The sequence below is a fragment of the Bombus terrestris genome, chromosome 13, assembly GCF_910591885.1.
Source record: "Bombus terrestris chromosome 13, iyBomTerr1.2, whole genome shotgun sequence".
Taxonomy (NCBI): domain Eukaryota; kingdom Metazoa; phylum Arthropoda; class Insecta; order Hymenoptera; family Apidae; genus Bombus; species Bombus terrestris.
Genome location: NC_063281.1, coordinates 12,486,056 through 12,504,426, shown reverse-complemented (window position 1 = coordinate 12,504,426; position 18,371 = coordinate 12,486,056). Strand labels below are relative to the sequence as shown.

At 38.7% G+C, this 18,371-nt stretch overlaps 1 protein-coding gene across 5 annotated transcripts in view; it reads right to left on the bottom strand.

The window, feature by feature from the left end:
* Positions 1-18,371, bottom strand: part of LOC100649855 (putative polypeptide N-acetylgalactosaminyltransferase 9) — a 294,772-nt gene that overhangs the window by 75,325 nt on the left and 201,076 nt on the right. For all 5 annotated transcript variants that reach the window (XM_012315496.3, XM_012315495.3, XM_003400100.4 and 2 more), the window contains 2 exons: positions 13,136-13,857; positions 10,415-10,613 (listed from right to left, as the gene is read on the bottom strand). In XM_012315496.3, the coding sequence (XP_012170886.1) occupies positions 10,415-10,613; positions 13,136-13,382 (446 nt within the window). In that variant the 5' untranslated portion in view covers positions 13,383-13,857. The remainder of the gene's footprint in view (positions 1-10,414; positions 10,614-13,135; positions 13,858-18,371) is intronic.

Genomic DNA, 18,371 nt, shown 5'->3' with positions numbered 1-18,371 from the left:
CCAACTTATTTCTTCCGGCCACCAACTGTTCGAAAGCTTCTCCTCAGGATGGAGGTTCGCTGTCTCTCGCCCTTTTTGTGGCTTGACAGCGTGCTTTGAGAAAATTTTTACGTCTCATACTTAGTTGGTGATATTACGAACATATAATAGTTAAGACATAACGAATTAGATGTTTTATCGTTAATGATGCTCGATGTTTAGCTATTTGTCGTGTCAAATATTTGCAAGTTGTTTAATTTTTATCTTAGAAGTTTCTCAAATTCTATTCGAACGTCTGTTGTTGATTTTATTGTTGTGTTAGAAAATTATACTCTTGTTATCTTTTCTCTTATTTCCATATCCATAAACATGTATTGTATAATCAATATAATACTCGAGTAAGATAAGTAATTTAAAACATGATCGCAAATTTAATTTTATTAAACAGCAAATGTAAATGAAAGGTATTGATAAACGCGTTCTTGACGAGATTCATTACGTTATATTTCTGCATAAACCGAAGGATTGAAACACACCAATTCCAGCAATTTAAACTGATGCAAGATCGTCCTCCGTCCAATTACGGCGGACCATATGGAATTTACGAAGACAGCTTATTAAATTAATTTTATAAAATAAACTACAAAACGGAGATAAAACTGAGGCTATAATGAATTATTAAATAATACGTACGATAATGAATAAATTTGCTTCCGATCGTGTTTATCAATCGACATCTACTGTTGATTAAATTACATATACGTAGAATTGTTTAACGAGTATAATTTATTCAGAACATGAAAATAATTTTTTCAGTTCAAGTGAATTTCGAATCTCTTTCGAAGCTTCCTGCAACTATTTTTGAAGTTATGCAAACTTTGGGAACTTTTCTAAAATTCCTCTGTCTTTAAACTCCTCTTTCTCGTAGACTTTTTCCAAATCCTAATATTCTAACAAACTTTTCTACAGTTCCTAGATCTTTTTTCTATCACCTACCTATAATACTTCGAAACTGTTACAAAGGTCTCACAAATTTTGCTTACTCCTTTACCGAACTTGTCCACATATTTCCAAACTCTTTTCAAACTTCGCTCCTATCGTCACCAACATGCTCTCAAACTTTCATCAAGAATTTTTCAAAATTTCCTCATACTTTCCTCCTGTCAAAAATTTACTTTCCACGCTTTATTTCTGCGTCATTTTCAAAATTTCACAGAAACTCGACATCTCCATAAACTCTGATAATATCAATACCAAAACCGAATGAACTCGCAGAACGCAGATTAAGATTTATTGTTTATTTGTACAGTTTTCGATTCGTCCAAGAATTAAATTACGGCTGTCATTTCGCGCAATGAAAATTCGAGCTTCGCGAATCGATGTTCAACAAAAGTACACTACATTCGATATAACTGTGTGTTTGAGTTTGCCACGCTGTGTCTCGATTGAGAACTGAGAGTCGCGATTGCTCCTCGCAAATAATTCCGCGCCGTTTGTGCGTTTCGGCTTTTGCTTTATTTAGAGCCACCCTGTTTGAATTTTCGTTCAACGTTCAAACGGATGGGTTTCATCTTTGCCGTGCTTGCTCGCTCGTTCGAATATTGTACCCCGCATTCCAAAGATAATATCTTTCGGACTGATATTCCACGTAGTCCTGTCTCGTTCGAGGCATTCTACGCTACATCGTAAACTTTGATTTCGTTTTGCCCAGTTGCCGTTCTGTTGAATGCCTTATTCTAGACTCTAAGACGTTGTTCCGCATTTGAAAAATCTGACAAGATTCTGGGATACCTGTCAACGTCTCCACGATAATGTACAATCGTTCGTTAAATCGAACGCTTTGATAAATGAAACTGTTTTGGAATTAATCGTAAAGCTATTTAATTAATCGTAAAACTCAAAGAAATTTGAACAAAATCTCTAAAGAAAAGTAAAATTGAATTTATTCGATAAATTTCAAACTTGAAGTTACGTGCCTGCAATTTTTACAAGCAAAGTTGTTGATTTCGAATAGCTTCGATTCCAAAAATCTCGTTTAAAACATCACTGACTTCTCACTTTCTTTTACGTATCGTTCTGCTAAATTAACATTACCTAATCGTTCGATATTACTAAAACTTCGATTCTAAGCAGCCGAAATAAACAAATTATTAGAACTTATTCTTCCCTAATTTCTGTCTTCTACTTTCGAATTAAGTCAAAATATCTGAACAATGAAAATCTTCAGAAATCAATCATTCCTGCTCGTTATACGTATATTGAGCGTTAATCACGTTAGCACGTTAATCTACACGCTTCATTTTATTATAACGCTTAACGAATGCTTAAGAAGTAAAAAAGTTTGTGAAAGCAAATCCAACCGGAAAACATTTCCTTTGATAGAGTTCTGGCAAAGGAACTCGATTCAGAAAGGAGACCCGACACGGTCAGAGTCAGCGATATATTAAATGACAGCCGGTCAGGGAAACGGGCTTCGATCTATCGTTTTGCATACGAGAGCGATTTGGTCTCCTCGCCCACTTATTTCTTCCGGTCGTGACTGGTTTCTCTTCGACCGGCTAAAATTGCTTTTCTATTTTCCGAGTAACTCATTATCTCGGCAATATATGTACATTTCAGCATTTTGCTCCAGCTATCTTTACCAAAAGCGTGCCTTTTTAAAATGCAATAACTCGCGCGTGCAGAACGAACGCAAACGATGACCTCAAAGTAACGAATTCAACGTTGCTAATCTTCGGCTTCATTTACATCGCTTATTATTCGCGATCAAAGGATAATAAAGCGGAAATAAATTAGCGAAGATGCTGGAGAATAGAATAGAAGAGAGATGTATAGTTCCTTTTACATGTTATAACATTCTTCTTTATCTATTACTATGTTTCAAAAGATTTCTACAAAAATACACAAATAAAGGCACTGTGTGTCTGCAAGATATCGAAAGTAAAATTTAGAACGTCATGAAAATTGATCCCCAACTACGCTCAACGAGATCGATTGCCATCCCATTACCTACACAAAAAACAAGAGTACCCCGATTCAATTAACTTTACGATATAAAAAGTCTTCCTCTAAATTAGATTTGTAACACATGTACATAAGTTTTTTATATGTTTTAGAGTTAGACGTATGTTTTCTAATTTCTTTGGAATTTTTTTCTTTTTTGAAATTTGAAATTTTTTCTTTTCTAAATTCTTTGGAATTTTCATAAGACCTTTGCACGATATTATGACATTACTACATTAGTATATATCCTTACTACACACGTTTACATTCAAATGTTTTCATCGAAAGAGGAAAGAAGAAAAATAATTTGGAGAAAACGAGGAAGAAAGAGTTCCACGTCCGAAGATCGAGGAGCCTCGAGGACACTCGGTCTTCCACCTTGTAGAGTCAAGAAAAACTCACCTCCTCACGGGTCGCTCTTAAATAACCTACTCAATTATTTATTTCTGGGTTTCTCCAGTCCGGCAGCGGCCATCTCCTACCATTTGTGAGATCCTCCTTTTGTTCTCGGCAACGAGCAACCGGCCGTGCACGTAATTTAGTCCCGGCGAGACGTATACCAGGGGATAGGTGGAAAAAGCGTAATGAAAAAGTATGCGGCAGAGCTGGCGGCCTGCAGCAACCGGCCGATTTCCGGCCCGCGAAACGTCGAGACGCCGATATTTTTCAATTACCAAGCGGCCGACGTACAGTTTATTTAGTTTGCGTACGATCGTACATGCTCTCGAATGAAAACAGCGACGTCAGAGCTGATCCAACCGTTGAAAAACACGTGTAACTTTGAAACATATTATCGTTCGCTGCGTTTTCTGCTATACAATGCAGCTCGTTTGTTTTTTTCTTTTCGTGTACTTTCTTTTCTAATGAATATGCAGTTAGCAAGAGTAGAATAATACATTGAAGGAAAAAAGGAGAAATACATACAGAGGACAATTGTACAGTAGCAACTGGAACACAATGCGAACCAAAATTTGTTGTTGCTTTTTTTAACCAGATATTAGCATTTTATTTAAATAAACAAACAAACATAACAATTCTGTGTAACATATTTCGAAACCGTGCTATTTATTCCATTGTTTTCGCTGTTCTGACACGTACGCTGTTCTGTTCAAAACGTACACATTGATATTTCGAACGAAAAAAGTTCTTTTCTAGATTTTGTTTTTCGGATAAGGAAATGATCTTTCTCTATTGTGTATTCTAGTCTATTAAGCGTCATTAAAAATCCAGTTTTGCAACTTCCTTCGTATATTATTGTATATATTGTAATCCAAAACGTTTCCACGTGTTTGTCGCCCAGTACCGACTAACAAAAGTCGTCCATCATTACAGATCAGATTGTTTTTATCTTTGAGTTCAATATATTGACAACTGCAATTAAATTAAGGGAGGTTCAGCTAATTTTTCTCTTAGCTTTTCCGCAGGAAAATATCTAAAATTTCAAAGCAGAAAGAAGGGAAATGGTCAGAAGCCACATGAATGCTACTTTGAAGTTACTCCTGGAAAATAAAATAATCGAGAGAGAGAGAGAGGCCGCAAAGGCTTTCAAGGTTCTAAACACTGGGCATGCGTCGAATGAACAGACTCTCCCCTAGCTGAGAACAATTTAGATTAAGATGTTTGTATTACAGTAAAATTTTTCGCGAGAAACGAACAATGTTGGTTGAGTTGTTACGTGAATACATTAATCCGCATAATTGATATTCTTAATATTTTTTTTTTATATTCACGAAACGTAAAGAATATTACATTTTTCTCTCGAATTCGGTTCCATTTTCATCCATTTAAACTTTTACAACCGCAATGAAAGCGACTCTCGAACAGGGTAGCAGAAAATTGCGCATAAAGCCGGAGTCTTGACGGAATTATTGGCCTAATGTCGCAAAATGGAGAGTAAAAGAAGGATCATCTGCCTGCATTAAACAACGCTAACAACCGCTTCGCAACGATAACTTGCAACGGTGGAACACGAAGTACATAGGTCCTCGCGTAACAGACTCGAGAATTACGGTACGAACAATAAAAACTGTTCTTAGCAATGGCGAAATTACTGCTGGACGAGTCGTGTTCATAACTTCTCGTTAACCGAGTCAGCCATCTCTTTCTTCCCTTTCTGTCCCTCTCTGGCTAAATCCGCGTGTATCATTGCCAATTTTCTTTTCTCGTTGCAACGTCGCAAGGTAAGGAGACGCGAGTCGACCTTAGAAAGAAAGAAGAAGGCAGAGAGAAAGAGAAAGATGTTGGTAATGGGACGAGCAACTTGTCATTCAAGAGAGAAAGCCTGGATGGCAAGCTCTACGCGATCCTATCACATGGCTGTAGTAATAAACAATTCCGAGAGTGGTAAACGTTATGAAACTCGAGTGAAGAAGATTGCTTTCGGTTGTCGCATCGCGTAAACGATGAATATAATCGTAACTTTGATTATAACGTAAAGGTACTGAATATTACACTTTTATGCTGATGCAAGGCTATTTGAAGATTGAAGAAGGTTTAAGCTTTCGAGGGAAAAATTCAGAAAAAGTTTGAAAGCTTCGAGTTTTACGATAGACAGATAAAATGAAAATTTTACTTTTACAGTTGCAATATCTAAACCTTCCTTCTCTCTTTACGCCTCGAAAAATTTGAGGAATCTAATACGACAAAGACGTAGAATCGTACGATGGTGTATAATTGAAACAAGCAAAATGACACGATGCCCCTATCTACGCGAAACGCGAAACAGATTTCAATTCTTCATTATTAGACATTGAAAGAATAAGTTAATCTTGTAAAAGCGCCCACTTCGCAAAAACTTCGCTTATCTCCTATCAATTATGATTGCATTAATTAGTAGAAGATCTCGAGAAAGTGTCTGATTAAATTAAGCACGACTTCGAGTCAATTATTTCACGGTGCAATTTCAATGAAAGTTTCGCGCCTTGTACTCTATTGTAATCGAATAATACCAACGAACATCTACGTTTTCTATGCGTCGATCGAACGATATTAATTGGCCGAGGAAAGAAAGAGGAGTTAAGAAAATAAGAAGAAATAAATCGTAATTTCATTTGAACTCATCCTCTCGTGACGATTCGCGGCTTGGTCTTTTTCAGCAGAAAATTCCATGTTTCTTTCTGGCCACCTCGCATATTTCTACTGTACTGCGGCAACCGCTGTTCGCTTGGCACGATGTAATTGAAATTAAAAAAAAAAAAAAAAGAGGAAAGAGAAAAGAGAGAGCGAGAGATACAGAACGAAAGAACGACGCGAGAAGATGGAACGAGTGGTAGGGAAATTCGCAATTTTCTAGACGAACTCGCGTTTATTCCACGCTACGTCGAAACGTATATTGAAATTCAAAACAGTCGCGGCCATGAAACGAGTTTGTATAGATATCACGTAATTAACTATGGTATGTCGGTTTCGATTTTTTGTCCGTTGTTCGTTTCTGCGTGAATTCCTTCGCTTGTTTTTGCGGTAACTGGTTCGAAGAATGCTTGCATTCTGTATTTATATAAACGAAGTCCCTACACAGTGGAAATGTTTATTGGATTTAAATTTTTAATTTCCGATGTGGCGTTTCTTTCATAATTGACTATTGCGTTAATTATGAATGTAATTATATTATTCAATTTATTGAATTTGTTTGTTACAGTATGGAAACGAGGTATTATTCCGATTACCATACCGATTCCGCTTTATTAATTTTTAATTTAATTTAATGTCGCCACGGATATGTACGGTTGTCTACATAAGTGATCAAACACTCTTTAAAACAGAGTATCTTTTTTGAAATTGAAACAAACGGCTGAGTTTTTTTGACAATTTACAAGTTGTAAAATGATGAGTAAAAATGTTTTAAAAAGGTTTCTTGCGTTATCTAGTAAACTAATCCTTCTAACTTCTCAGAAAGAAACTCAAGTCGCTTGGTCTAATTTGTAAAAAGCTATTTTGCTGTTAATGATGCTCGATCGGTTATGCGAGTAACTGCAAATCGTAGACGCGAGCTCACCAATAAAAAAATTTCTCCACCTTTTCATTTTTCTTCAAATATTCGAAGATTCCTCAGGGAACTGACTATTCCACGATGGAAAGTCACTCGTATCGATTTTTAAGGCTTCGTCACCGCTCCTTTTCCGAACACTCGTACGTTTTATTTACGAAAAGACCCTTTCGAGTTTGTTTTGCATAATTGAGGGAGTTGCTGGAGGAGCAGCGATAAACCCGTGTCCCGGTGACGAAGCGGGGATTCGTCTTTGAACCTTAGCCGAGCCGTGAAATCAATTAAACGATCTGTTACAGATAAACTTTCTCTTCCTGTGACTTAATGAATATGTCGGTAGCTAGCTGATTGAATATTCACGAATCGTGCGGTCGCGGAAACGGGACCTTTTCAGGTGAATTTGTTCATTAATCGAGGTCGAGGTTGAATACATTTCGCTAGGTAGAAAGTATCGACGAGTGATAAGGGAGAGCATGCAAATCTTTAAATTATTACGCTTCCAAATTTTTTGATCTTCCGACTCGCAAATCTCTAAATTTATTAATTTTCAGTCACTCGAATCTTAAAATCCCTGAATTCTCAAATTTTCAATTTTTTCATTCAGCAACATTGAAACATTTAAACCGTGAAAACCTTCGTTTAAAAATAAAACGCGTTTCCTTCATGACCTAACCCAAAAAGAGAATAAGCAAAATGTTGCTGTGAAAATCCCTTGCTACATTATGTACCCTAACCCACGCGAACGCTCAGTCTCATAAAACACAGAACACCGTATCTACCCTCGTTTCACCGCACGCTTCCAACTTCCCATCCCATATTACACTCCAAAAACCACGTTCTAGCACTTCACGGTCTCCAACCAAAAAACTTGGCTTCGTCAAAATTTCATCGATTCGCTAATCGAGGTGGAACATTAGCGCGACCGTCGATTGGCTTAACGGTATGCAACGGGCTGCAAATCAGGGCCACCTGTTCGCTGACAGCAGCGTACCCTCTTCGTTACTTCTCTTTGAAACCGTTTGGCTTAGTTCGAGGCAGCGGTGTCCTGCGCCAATGGTCGTTCGCGAACTTCGCCCACGTGTCCTGATAATGTCGGTTAATATCATGTAAATTGTAATTAATATTCATGGAGTTAATTCGCCGCTGCCTGCGAGCACCGCCACGAGCCACCCAACTTTTACCGAGAATTTACGATCGCCGCGGAACATATTTCGGTAGGGGACCCCACCGGTTCTGATCGTCGCGCAGATAAACCTACGTACCCAGTAGGCTCCCTGCTTTGCAAAATAAATCGTCCGGTCGAGTTACGAGATTTATGGCGGAATTATGAAGAACGATCCCACACGACGCTTCGTGGAATCCACTTCGAAAGCGATAAATCGCCCGGTGCTTTTTGATGTTTCGTCAAATCTCGATATAGAGGATTCTATACCTTTCCGACTGTGATGTACGGATCTCACGTGCCACGAGGACGTTTCCTGTTCGCCGATTGACGCCTCGATATTATGGAAAGGGAACTGTTTCGCTATAGATACGCGTCTAAACCTTCCTTCCCTATCTTTTATTTCCTTTTCTCGGATTTCTCTCTCTTTTAATTTCTAAGATGTCTTTCGAGTAATTTAATAGCTCTTGTGTTAGATTATTATCTATCAGATTGTATTTTATAGTGGCTTTTTCATATCGAAGAGGCGGAGATAAGTGATTTTTACGCGTCTTATATTAATTTTGGAAATAAAAAGTCGGCTGTTTTTAAACCGCGCGATTCGTCTCACAAATTAATTTAGCATCTAATAAAATAAATTTCGCTTAGGATCGCGTTCAATTGAATCTCCAAATAATCATTCGTCTCGGTTATCGTCTCATTACGTGCTTCTATGCGACAAATTAGTCAGCAATTTACAATTACGATTCACTTAAACTTGCAATCTATGTCGTTCGTTCAGCTGCGTCTCTGAAAATGCTTTCCACGCGCCAACGAATAAGTAATTCTCGCAATTTGTTAACAAGAAGTTGCAATAACGTCTCGTTACGAGGACGTCTCGAAACATACAAATGGGCAGAAGAAGGCTACCATCTTTTCCTCGGAACGCGAATAAGGCGCGACGTACATGTACTTTCCTTTTATTACGTTATTCAACCCCCGAAAAACCTTGGAGAATTCTTTTCGTATTTCATTTGGACCGTCGCGTAGGAGAAAACTTTGCGCAGTGGTAAAATACGATGTCTGACATAGCTCGAACTAAAACGTATTGCTGGCTAATTTAATTAAATAATAACGAAGGAACAACTTTAATCCCGTTGCGTTCGTCCGCGCTAAATTATCTCGTGTTTTCCGAGATTCCCTCGACTGGCACCGCGCTCCTTTGGGATACGACTGTAATTTTAAGATCCGTTGAAATATTAAGGAAACGAAAACTCTGTTGGCTCGACTTGTCCGCCAAGAATTCAACAATAATACGTCGTTGAAGTTAATTCTATTATCGGATTATTTTCCTCGAGGTTCTATCGGATGTAATTTGTTATTTAATTTCGGAATTTATATCTTACTGCATCTTCCCACTGTCCTCACTGTCAACCGATTATACGCTTGTTGTTAGTGAATTAAAAAATGGAAAAATAATTCCACGCGGTGAAATTAATAGTATGTGAAAATTATATTGTTTGCGGCAATTATGAACGTATTTCCGTGATCACATGGAGTCTTAGAGCTCGATATTTATAGCATCTCCGATATTATCTTTTAAGCCGATCAATTCTGTTATTGTTTGTTATTGTCAAGAGACGGAATTCTTAAATGAGAAGAGATTCTTTCTATAAAGAAAATTCTTTCAAGAAGCGAAAGCGTAAGAAGCGAAGACTTCGAAAGATCTTCACTAAGATGTCACAAGGACGTTTCGTTCCGGAATTAAAAACGCTAAACCTTACCTAACCAAAATATAACTAAATCTTCAAACAGCCTTTGTTTCTCAAATACAAATTAATATCCTAAATCTTTTTCATACCCTTACGAAGAAACATAAAAGAGATCCTCTTTGGTTAATACACATCTCCCTACCAGTCTATTAACATGTGATGTGACTAATTTCAATAAAATGTTATCGTCGATGTATTTATTGGATGTACACCGTCGCAAACTTTATGAGCCATTACAAAATATTATTCCTATAAATCTACGAAATTTACAGAATAACTTTTTCCTGTATTCTGCTCTATATCACGAAGACATGCAGTATTAAAAATCACTATAAAAAATTCAATCTGAATAAATTTCACTCGACGATAGTAAAATATATTGTACTACGATCCTCGGATATATACTAAAACACGGTATCGCTTCTTTCTGTAATTTCCAATATTTTTTATATTTTAACAAACGTATGAAATACATGTAACAAAAAATATTGCGAAGGTTGGAAGAAAATTAACATGCAGAATGGTTCGACTCACCATGGATCCCGGGGGTCAGGCAGTGTTCTATGAACGGAAATCAGGTCGCTAACGTACTGATTGAACGCGTTGTTTAGCCACCCGTCGTCGACGAGTTTTTTAGTTTCGGCAGTCAAATTCGTTGGCAAAATTACGGGTCTTCCCATCTCTCCAGGCGCGCTCGGATCTTGTTCCCGGGGAGCAACGAGCACACCGCCGCCTGAAAAACAAAGAAAACACGGTAAAATAATAATTCAACAAATAATTTTTTCCCGTTAGCGAGATGAGAACGAACTGCAGGTTCAAAATAAAAGTTTGTACTTTTAACAATTTTTTAAAAATTTCTACGACGTACTTCCTTTTAGCTCCCATAAGCGTAGAAGAGAAAGTTTCATCTTACAAATTTTGAAATTAATACCGATTTGTTCTGCGTGGCTTTCGTGTGAAATTGTAATACCAGCTCTTGCAGATTCATGTTCTAAATGAGACTAATAACTCTGCGAGTAGTAATAATTCCGAAACTTGTCTGTAGCTCATTAACAAGATAAATTAATTCGTCCATTTCAGACAGCGTTCTCGGCATGAAATTTCTACCCCGATGTGGGGAAAGTGTCGCTAGTCAATTAATGAGAGAAATTACTTAAACTTTCCCTGCACATTGAAATCCAAATTTTACGCTAGAAAATCACACGTATCGCAACATATCTGTTATTTAATATAATACGATGATATACAATTACTCGATTCATTGATATCTTCAAGGAGACGGTCCATGACAATGAAAATAATCAGACAATCGATGTATCAAAAACACAACCAATAAAACTACGATACAATGAAACAACCCTTAACAATCTTAAACATATAAACAAATTTATTCCTCGAACAAGAAAAAAAATGCGGTTGATACTTATCCCAGTACTAGTTTGGCTCGTTCGCGTCTCGTTCACCCATCGATTCCGAAACGAAATCATCGCCCAAGCGCAATTTCCAGTTCGCGCGAGTAACGACACACGGCAAAGAAAGGAAATACAAAAACGAGAGCAAAGGGGGTGGTCGATGCAGAAACGAGGGTAAGAAACGGAAGACGGTGTGAATTGAATTTTCAGAACGTATCTCGAGTCCGTGGCTGTCTCTTTCCCTAAGAGCTTTCCGGCACAAACTCGACTTTTATTTTTCTGCGTCATATTGGCAGCCAGGGCATCGGTAAAATGGCGGCAGTACGGGGCTCGAGAGTTCACCCAGTTTCTCCTCGCGCCGCCTTGCCCTCGTCCTGGAAATAATTTCATCCTGGCCGAGCGAGCCAGGCCCCGGTGTGCGCGATGCGGCAATAAAGAGCACGACAAATTGCTTTAGAGCGGCGTGCAGGCCGCTACGAACTTCGCCGCAGTGAAACTACCCTCGTGCATCAACCTCCCTCCCATCTTTTCCTTCGGCTCTCTTTCGAAATTCCGGTTGCAACCTTTTGTACGTCGGCCGTTCTTTGTTCCGACTGAATGCCGCCAAGGGACCCAGAAAAGATACAGCTCTTTTTATCCTCGAGTTATATTTGCGACGATAATTTCACGACGCAAGGAGGTAATACTAGCCAGATGGAGTTTGGTACGGATGACGGTGGATGGAAGATTCGATAGAAGACAGGAGGTGTCTAGGAAGAAACTAAGTATGTTTAAATATAAGACAGAAGAATATATGAAAGAAGAAAGGCGGGAAAGAAGAAGCGAAACTGTGAAGAGAAGGTTTGAGAAACGACAGGAACAGGAATTATGCGTGTACCAGTCTGGACGCTATGCATTGCCAAGCCTCTACGAAGATGAAGAGAAGATTCGTAGTAGCAGAGGAATAAACGATATCAGACATTGAAAACGAAGAATTGGCGAAGGAACTATAGAATCGAGCGAAAGGGTGCGCGTTCGGTCAAGAATTATAGCCAATTTTGTTCATCATCGTGATACGCAATTAAAGGAGATAGAACCGATAGATATTTACGCACTAGTGGTATGTGTATGACGTTATCTTATGACGAGTATGACGATACTTAAACGGTTTCGCGACGCGTGAAGAGATTGACAGAGAGATAGCGATTTAACTGGACTCTTCCGAGGTATGACTGGATTTCTACTGAGGTACGATCGGAATTCTCCGAGATATGACTGAGATTCTCCGAGGTACGATTGAGATTCAGCCAAAAATGCGCTATTTCAGTATTCTTAATACCTTGTATCTTCCTTTCCATTGCGCATTGTAGTCTTGGAAGGCGACCGAGGTGTAGTGCTACCAGGGGATGTGCGTCGAGGTGATGGAACACACACCCCTGTGGAATGTTCGAGAGGGCGCGAATCGTGTCGCGGAAACACGTAGTTTGAGACACGTAGAAGAGAAGTTAAGAACACACGTTATTCCAACTCCATTAAATTGCTCGTGTTAAATTGCTCTGAGTGGGCGGCACTAACATTCGTAACGTTAAAATTCCATTTCTGAAAAATAGCGATTGAGTCGATCGTGGCGTAAACCTGGCCAGACGGAATCTTCCGTATATGGCGTTATAACACTCAACAGGAATCTGAAGGTTTGAAATTCCTCGCCAAACATTCCTCTTCTAAACCAAACCCTGACCTCCGTTCCACTCCATTAAACTCTTTATTTTTCCCTGATCACGCGCACCGAATTTCTCTTTTTATCTCAAAATAAAAAATAAATCTCTTTTTCACCCCATCTTTGCATAAACAAGCGATTAATTACCTTGCTCCGGGCCAGCTTGAATCTTTGCCTTGGGCTGCGCGTTGAACGGCGTCTCTTTCCTGAGAGCCGCTGCTGCCGGTACGAAACCATTAGCCATTTGAGGCGCCGCGACGCCAGACGGTGCCAAGCCTTGTACAGCTGCGTTGGCACGGTCCTCCGTGTACAGGAGGAAGCACACGGTGACCCAGACCGCCGTGGCTAGAATGGCCACTTTCAACCACAGTGATCTCCTCCTGGGGAAACCCATGCTTGACTCTCAGTCTATGGACCTGGGCTTGTTTAGTATCCACAACTCTTCTTCGCCTGCTATACCTTCGTTGTTCGAGCACGGTTCGATTAAAGATCGCTGTTCAGCCGGCTCGAGAGGTCGCGTTACCTCAGCAACATTCTCTCACTCTGTTCTATCTTGTCTTCTCTCAAGTTTTCTTGGTTACGAAGAGCAGGGGTGGTTTCTTCTGACAGGTCGGTTTAATTGTTCGTTAACTCGGTGTAATGTTTATAGGAAAGTTTAATTAAAACAGAATATGATGAAGAGTTTCGTCGATCACGCTCCATCGACATGTGATATGCCTTGAACGAGGCAGAATCATCGCTGAGCCTCCATCTTGCTTTGATATGCTTTGTTAGTTTGGTCGATGTTTGTGGTCGTTCGATAGAGACGATATGAGTTGATATGTATGTTCTCTGGTTGGATTCCTTCGGATATCACCGCATAGTTTCACCTGAAACATAAAATAACAATTAATTAGTGGGATATTCGGAAGATTTAGGTTCCATCTGAAATATAGTTTAAACGTGAATCTTTGTTATAAATGGATCCGGATTATTCAGACGAAATATTAATTCCACAATCATTATTCGGTGAGGCTAGTGTGAAATATCGATTTCTCTGCGTGCAGTGAAATAGGAACGTATTAGGTCAGACATCTTAAGGAGGAAGCGAAGGCGCCGGTAATGGAATAGGAAACATGTTTGGCAAATAAAATAGTCTAGCAAAGAATAAAACACGATTCCGAGAAAGAACTGGGTATTTTGTTCGGTTCAACTTCCCGTTTTCCTGTGTTATTTAGTAATCGATTCCCTCTACAATTATCGGCCTTTCGTTACCCTGTCTTCATTTAACGTGGGAAACCTTAACGAGACGTTCGATCACGCAATTGTTCGCGTTCTCTCGCTACGTGTAAGATAGAATAATGCAATGAATAATCTTAATTAAATCGGAGAAAGTGAATGATAAGTATCTCTTTGAAAATTAGATCGTTTAACAAATTTTTCTTTACTCGCGATGCAATACGAATAAAATATCGTTCGGAAAGGAGATTGTACTGACAATTAAAAAATTATTCCCGATGTTTCAATTAAATGCCGCGAATGAGCAAATCTCATCGACCTGAACAACTATTTAAGTTTTTATATTTAATTGGAAGATAATTTACCGACAAGGTGAAATCCAATTTTAGAGTGAATTTCAATGATTTCTCACTTCGTACTTTCTGCAAATTCGATAAGCGATTTAACAGTGACGCGTCGTTAAAATAGCAAGTTTCAAGGGATTGATAAAGTATCCTCGAAACAGGGTTACGCAGTAGAACACGATAAGAAGTACAAACTCGATTAATCAGTCGTCTCACGTTGAAACTTTTATTAATTCAGTTAAAATCTGGCTGATGGAGAAACTTGCTTCCTTACGAACTTTCGACCTTAATTAACGCAAAAATCAGCAATTTGTATTTTCGAGGTTGGCGAAGGGGCGAGATAGGGTTGACGACAGATTAGAAAGACTTAATAGAACGTCTCGCATCGAAGAAGATTTACGACGACAAAACCGTGAACGCCACGAAATATTTACTAAAGACATATTTGCGGTGTAGTAAAGCAACGTGTGGGAGGAGATACACCCATAAATTAACTTACTCGAAGTAATTGAGTAATACATCACCCGGCCGGGATTTCATTAACCAAAGTAAATCATCCAAGGAAATTTCGTTTGCGGTGAAACTTTTGATTATACTATGGCAACAGGCGTTTGAGAGTATACCAATTCAGCTTAACGAATTTAATTAATCAACAACAAAGCTTGAAAACGTTCTTCAGACGATTCCCTCGCGCGAGAAAGGTACAACGGTGTTACGACATTCTTCTACATATTATTAGCGGAAAGGTATCAGAATATTTACTAACGTTTAGTATACACCCTTTTAATTTCTATGTACTTTATCATAAATATATTATTTCGTTAAGATAATTAAGATATTAAACAAGGTAAAGTTTGATAGAATTTTCCAATGAGTGGAATGAATTGATATCTTAATACTTGTGGCTGACGGAGTAGGTTAATTTTCCGACTGGACTCAGAAATTAAATTGTTCTCCGAATCGATTAATTATTCAGTGCTAGATTTTTTTTCTACTTCTAACCTTTAATTGATTCAATTATTTAATTTATTTTAATCTATATATTTACTTTTTACTCTATTTTAGTATTATTAAATAATTACCATCGTTTAAGCTTTCAATAGCTAATCACGCCGATTCAAGTTTTTATTATGTAATTATTTTCTATCTTCTACATAAGCTAGCAACGGGGTTTCTAAATAGATCTTTGTTCCTAAATAGAAATAGAAATTCGTTTCCGAGTTCCATTTGGAATCATTCAATTGCATCCTAATACGATCGTCGATCGATCAGTGTTCCAAGTCATTCGATTTGATTTGATCATAAATAGACTTCTGACTTATTCCGTCGACCCATTAATATCGAATATCGGAGGCGATAGAAGACGATAATATGCTCGCAGGCTCGTCTAAACCTAAACGAAATCCAGCGGAAGGGCGTGTAAGCCCCAGGCGATTCCACCTTGGTGGAACGAAATTGTTTCATTCCGCGGCTCGTTACGCGGATAATACGCGACTAGTCGCGTCGGCAATGAGATTAAATTCCGCTTCATAGGGTGCCCGAGAGACGGGCAATTTTGTTGGCGTATTTCAATTAAACAAGCCCCGGTGATCACACGACTGAATTACGAATTTCTCGGCGACGACGCAACTCGCGTCCCACGAGCGGATGCGCGCGAATCCTGATGCACCTACGAATACAGTGTCGTGTTAACAAGGTTTTGCAAGTTTAATGCGTATCAGATGCGTGTCGCGGGCGCAATCGTGCGATAATTTTGCGATCAGGATCCAGATCGCTCTTGAAGTATCTTGCAAGACCATCGGACGAGTTCCGAGAGGATTTCAATGAAACGAAGAATGAAGGTTTCGTGAAAAACAATGTTTTGTTTATCAAAATATTATTTATCGATAAAATATTGATTTTATGATTTTAGGATATCTATTTGGAATATTTATTTAAATATATAATATTTCTTCGATCACCGAAATATCGCGAAAATGATCGATCGTGAAAATGGACGGATATCATAATTAATCATAATAGTATATTCCTTTGTGCTGCGAAATGTGGTTGTTTTATTGAAATCCATGACATTTCCCCGAGGAATTTAATTAGTTTGAATGATCACGTACGAATGACGACAATTTGGCTTTCATTTTGACATTGCACGCGAATATTTCGATCTTTCGTATAAACTTTAATATTCGCAGTAGTCCTTTTATCTTGCATTCCTTCTTCGCGTCGTTTTTTACACAAGCAAATGTACGTAATAGAAAAATTACGCACTATCGACGAATTTCATCGTTATTCGTGCAAATGGAACACATTGTATTTCGCGTGTTGAACATAACAGCATGCGACGTTTAATTAGAACGGGACGATAGAAAAGCGTGTTCTGCCTTCAGCGGATCTCTCTAATCGATACGTGATTTAGCGTTCGCATGTGAAATATTAGAATAGCAGCCTGACCTACTTTAACCGTCTATGAGACATAGGAGAACATGGTTACAATGAGCTTACACGATTCCGCGTTATACAACAAGGAGGAATAGATCCTCTTCAATCGAGCATTATATCCGACTCATGGTTCCTCCGTATTTGACGTCGATACTGTCTTTGTGAACTCCTACACGTAAATAATCTTAACATCAAAAATTAACACCAAAAATTTTGAAAAAAGTTGCTTTGGTAGTTTTGATATTGAACCTTATTCGATTTGTTAATCGCTGGTTATTAAAATCAGGAATTATAATTAAACATCTAGTAGATCGTAACTTCTACTGAAAAAAAGAAAGACAAGAATGGGTAGACTCTTCTAATGGAAAGATTAATCTGCTTATTGAACTAACATCAACATATTAATTAATGGATCACAGAAAGTAGATATCCGTAAAGCGAACGAGAATCACGACCAACGTTTTGCAAATAAAAAATAGATGTTAGCAACGTTAATGACATTCCCTTTTCCTGTACAAATTTTCCAATCGCGACGATATTCTTCCGTGTTGTAAATCGATTACTTTCCAAAGAATCGTCGGCGAGATACTGGTCTGAAGAGCAATTTCGGCGGAGAGTAATCATTTCCTTTCTCTGTTCTCAAACTCTCTGCCGCGGTTACGCAGCCCTGCTGAGAGACAGGGAGACGCGTATCGCGACACGAATCAGAATTGTTCGCGATAAGCGGCCGTGTTTGCGGCTCGCCGGGAAAACTTTCGCGGTGCACGCAATCTCAGAAATTGTCTGAAGTCGTCGTAGTCGTCGACCGACTATATCGTATCGGGGGATCGAGCGCAGAATTCGAGATAGTTACACACGACGGAACGATGAAAGTGAGGTCTGAGAGGAGCGGTGAAAAGGAAAGATCCTCGAAGCGAAAAGCTTCGCAAAAAAGCTCGCTTCGAGCCGCGACTATATGCGTGTGCACGTTCGATGCGGTTCCAAGGATTTGCGAAAAGGCAATGGGCGTCTTCTCGACGTATCTGGATGACCGGCTGAACGAAGACAGGTTGAATATGTTTCTGGAACTCTAGGCGTGATTGTTGTTGCTTTACTGGTAGAATATGTACAGCGAATTCCTTTGGAGATGGAAATACGACGAAGAGCAGGAAATTGGCAAAAGCTTTTTTATGGAAAAAAATCTACCGCTATACGGCGTGCAATTGTATACAGTGACTACAGAAAGTATTTGTACGCTGTATTCGTTTGTAGTAGGTGATACATAGCTGATAGTACAGTTGCGTAGAGAGTGATCGTAGATGAAAAAATAAATGGAAAATTTCTGAGGAAATCGAGTTTGAAAAGTTATGAAGTAAGTAAGTTGCACGTACAAAAATAAATCTTGA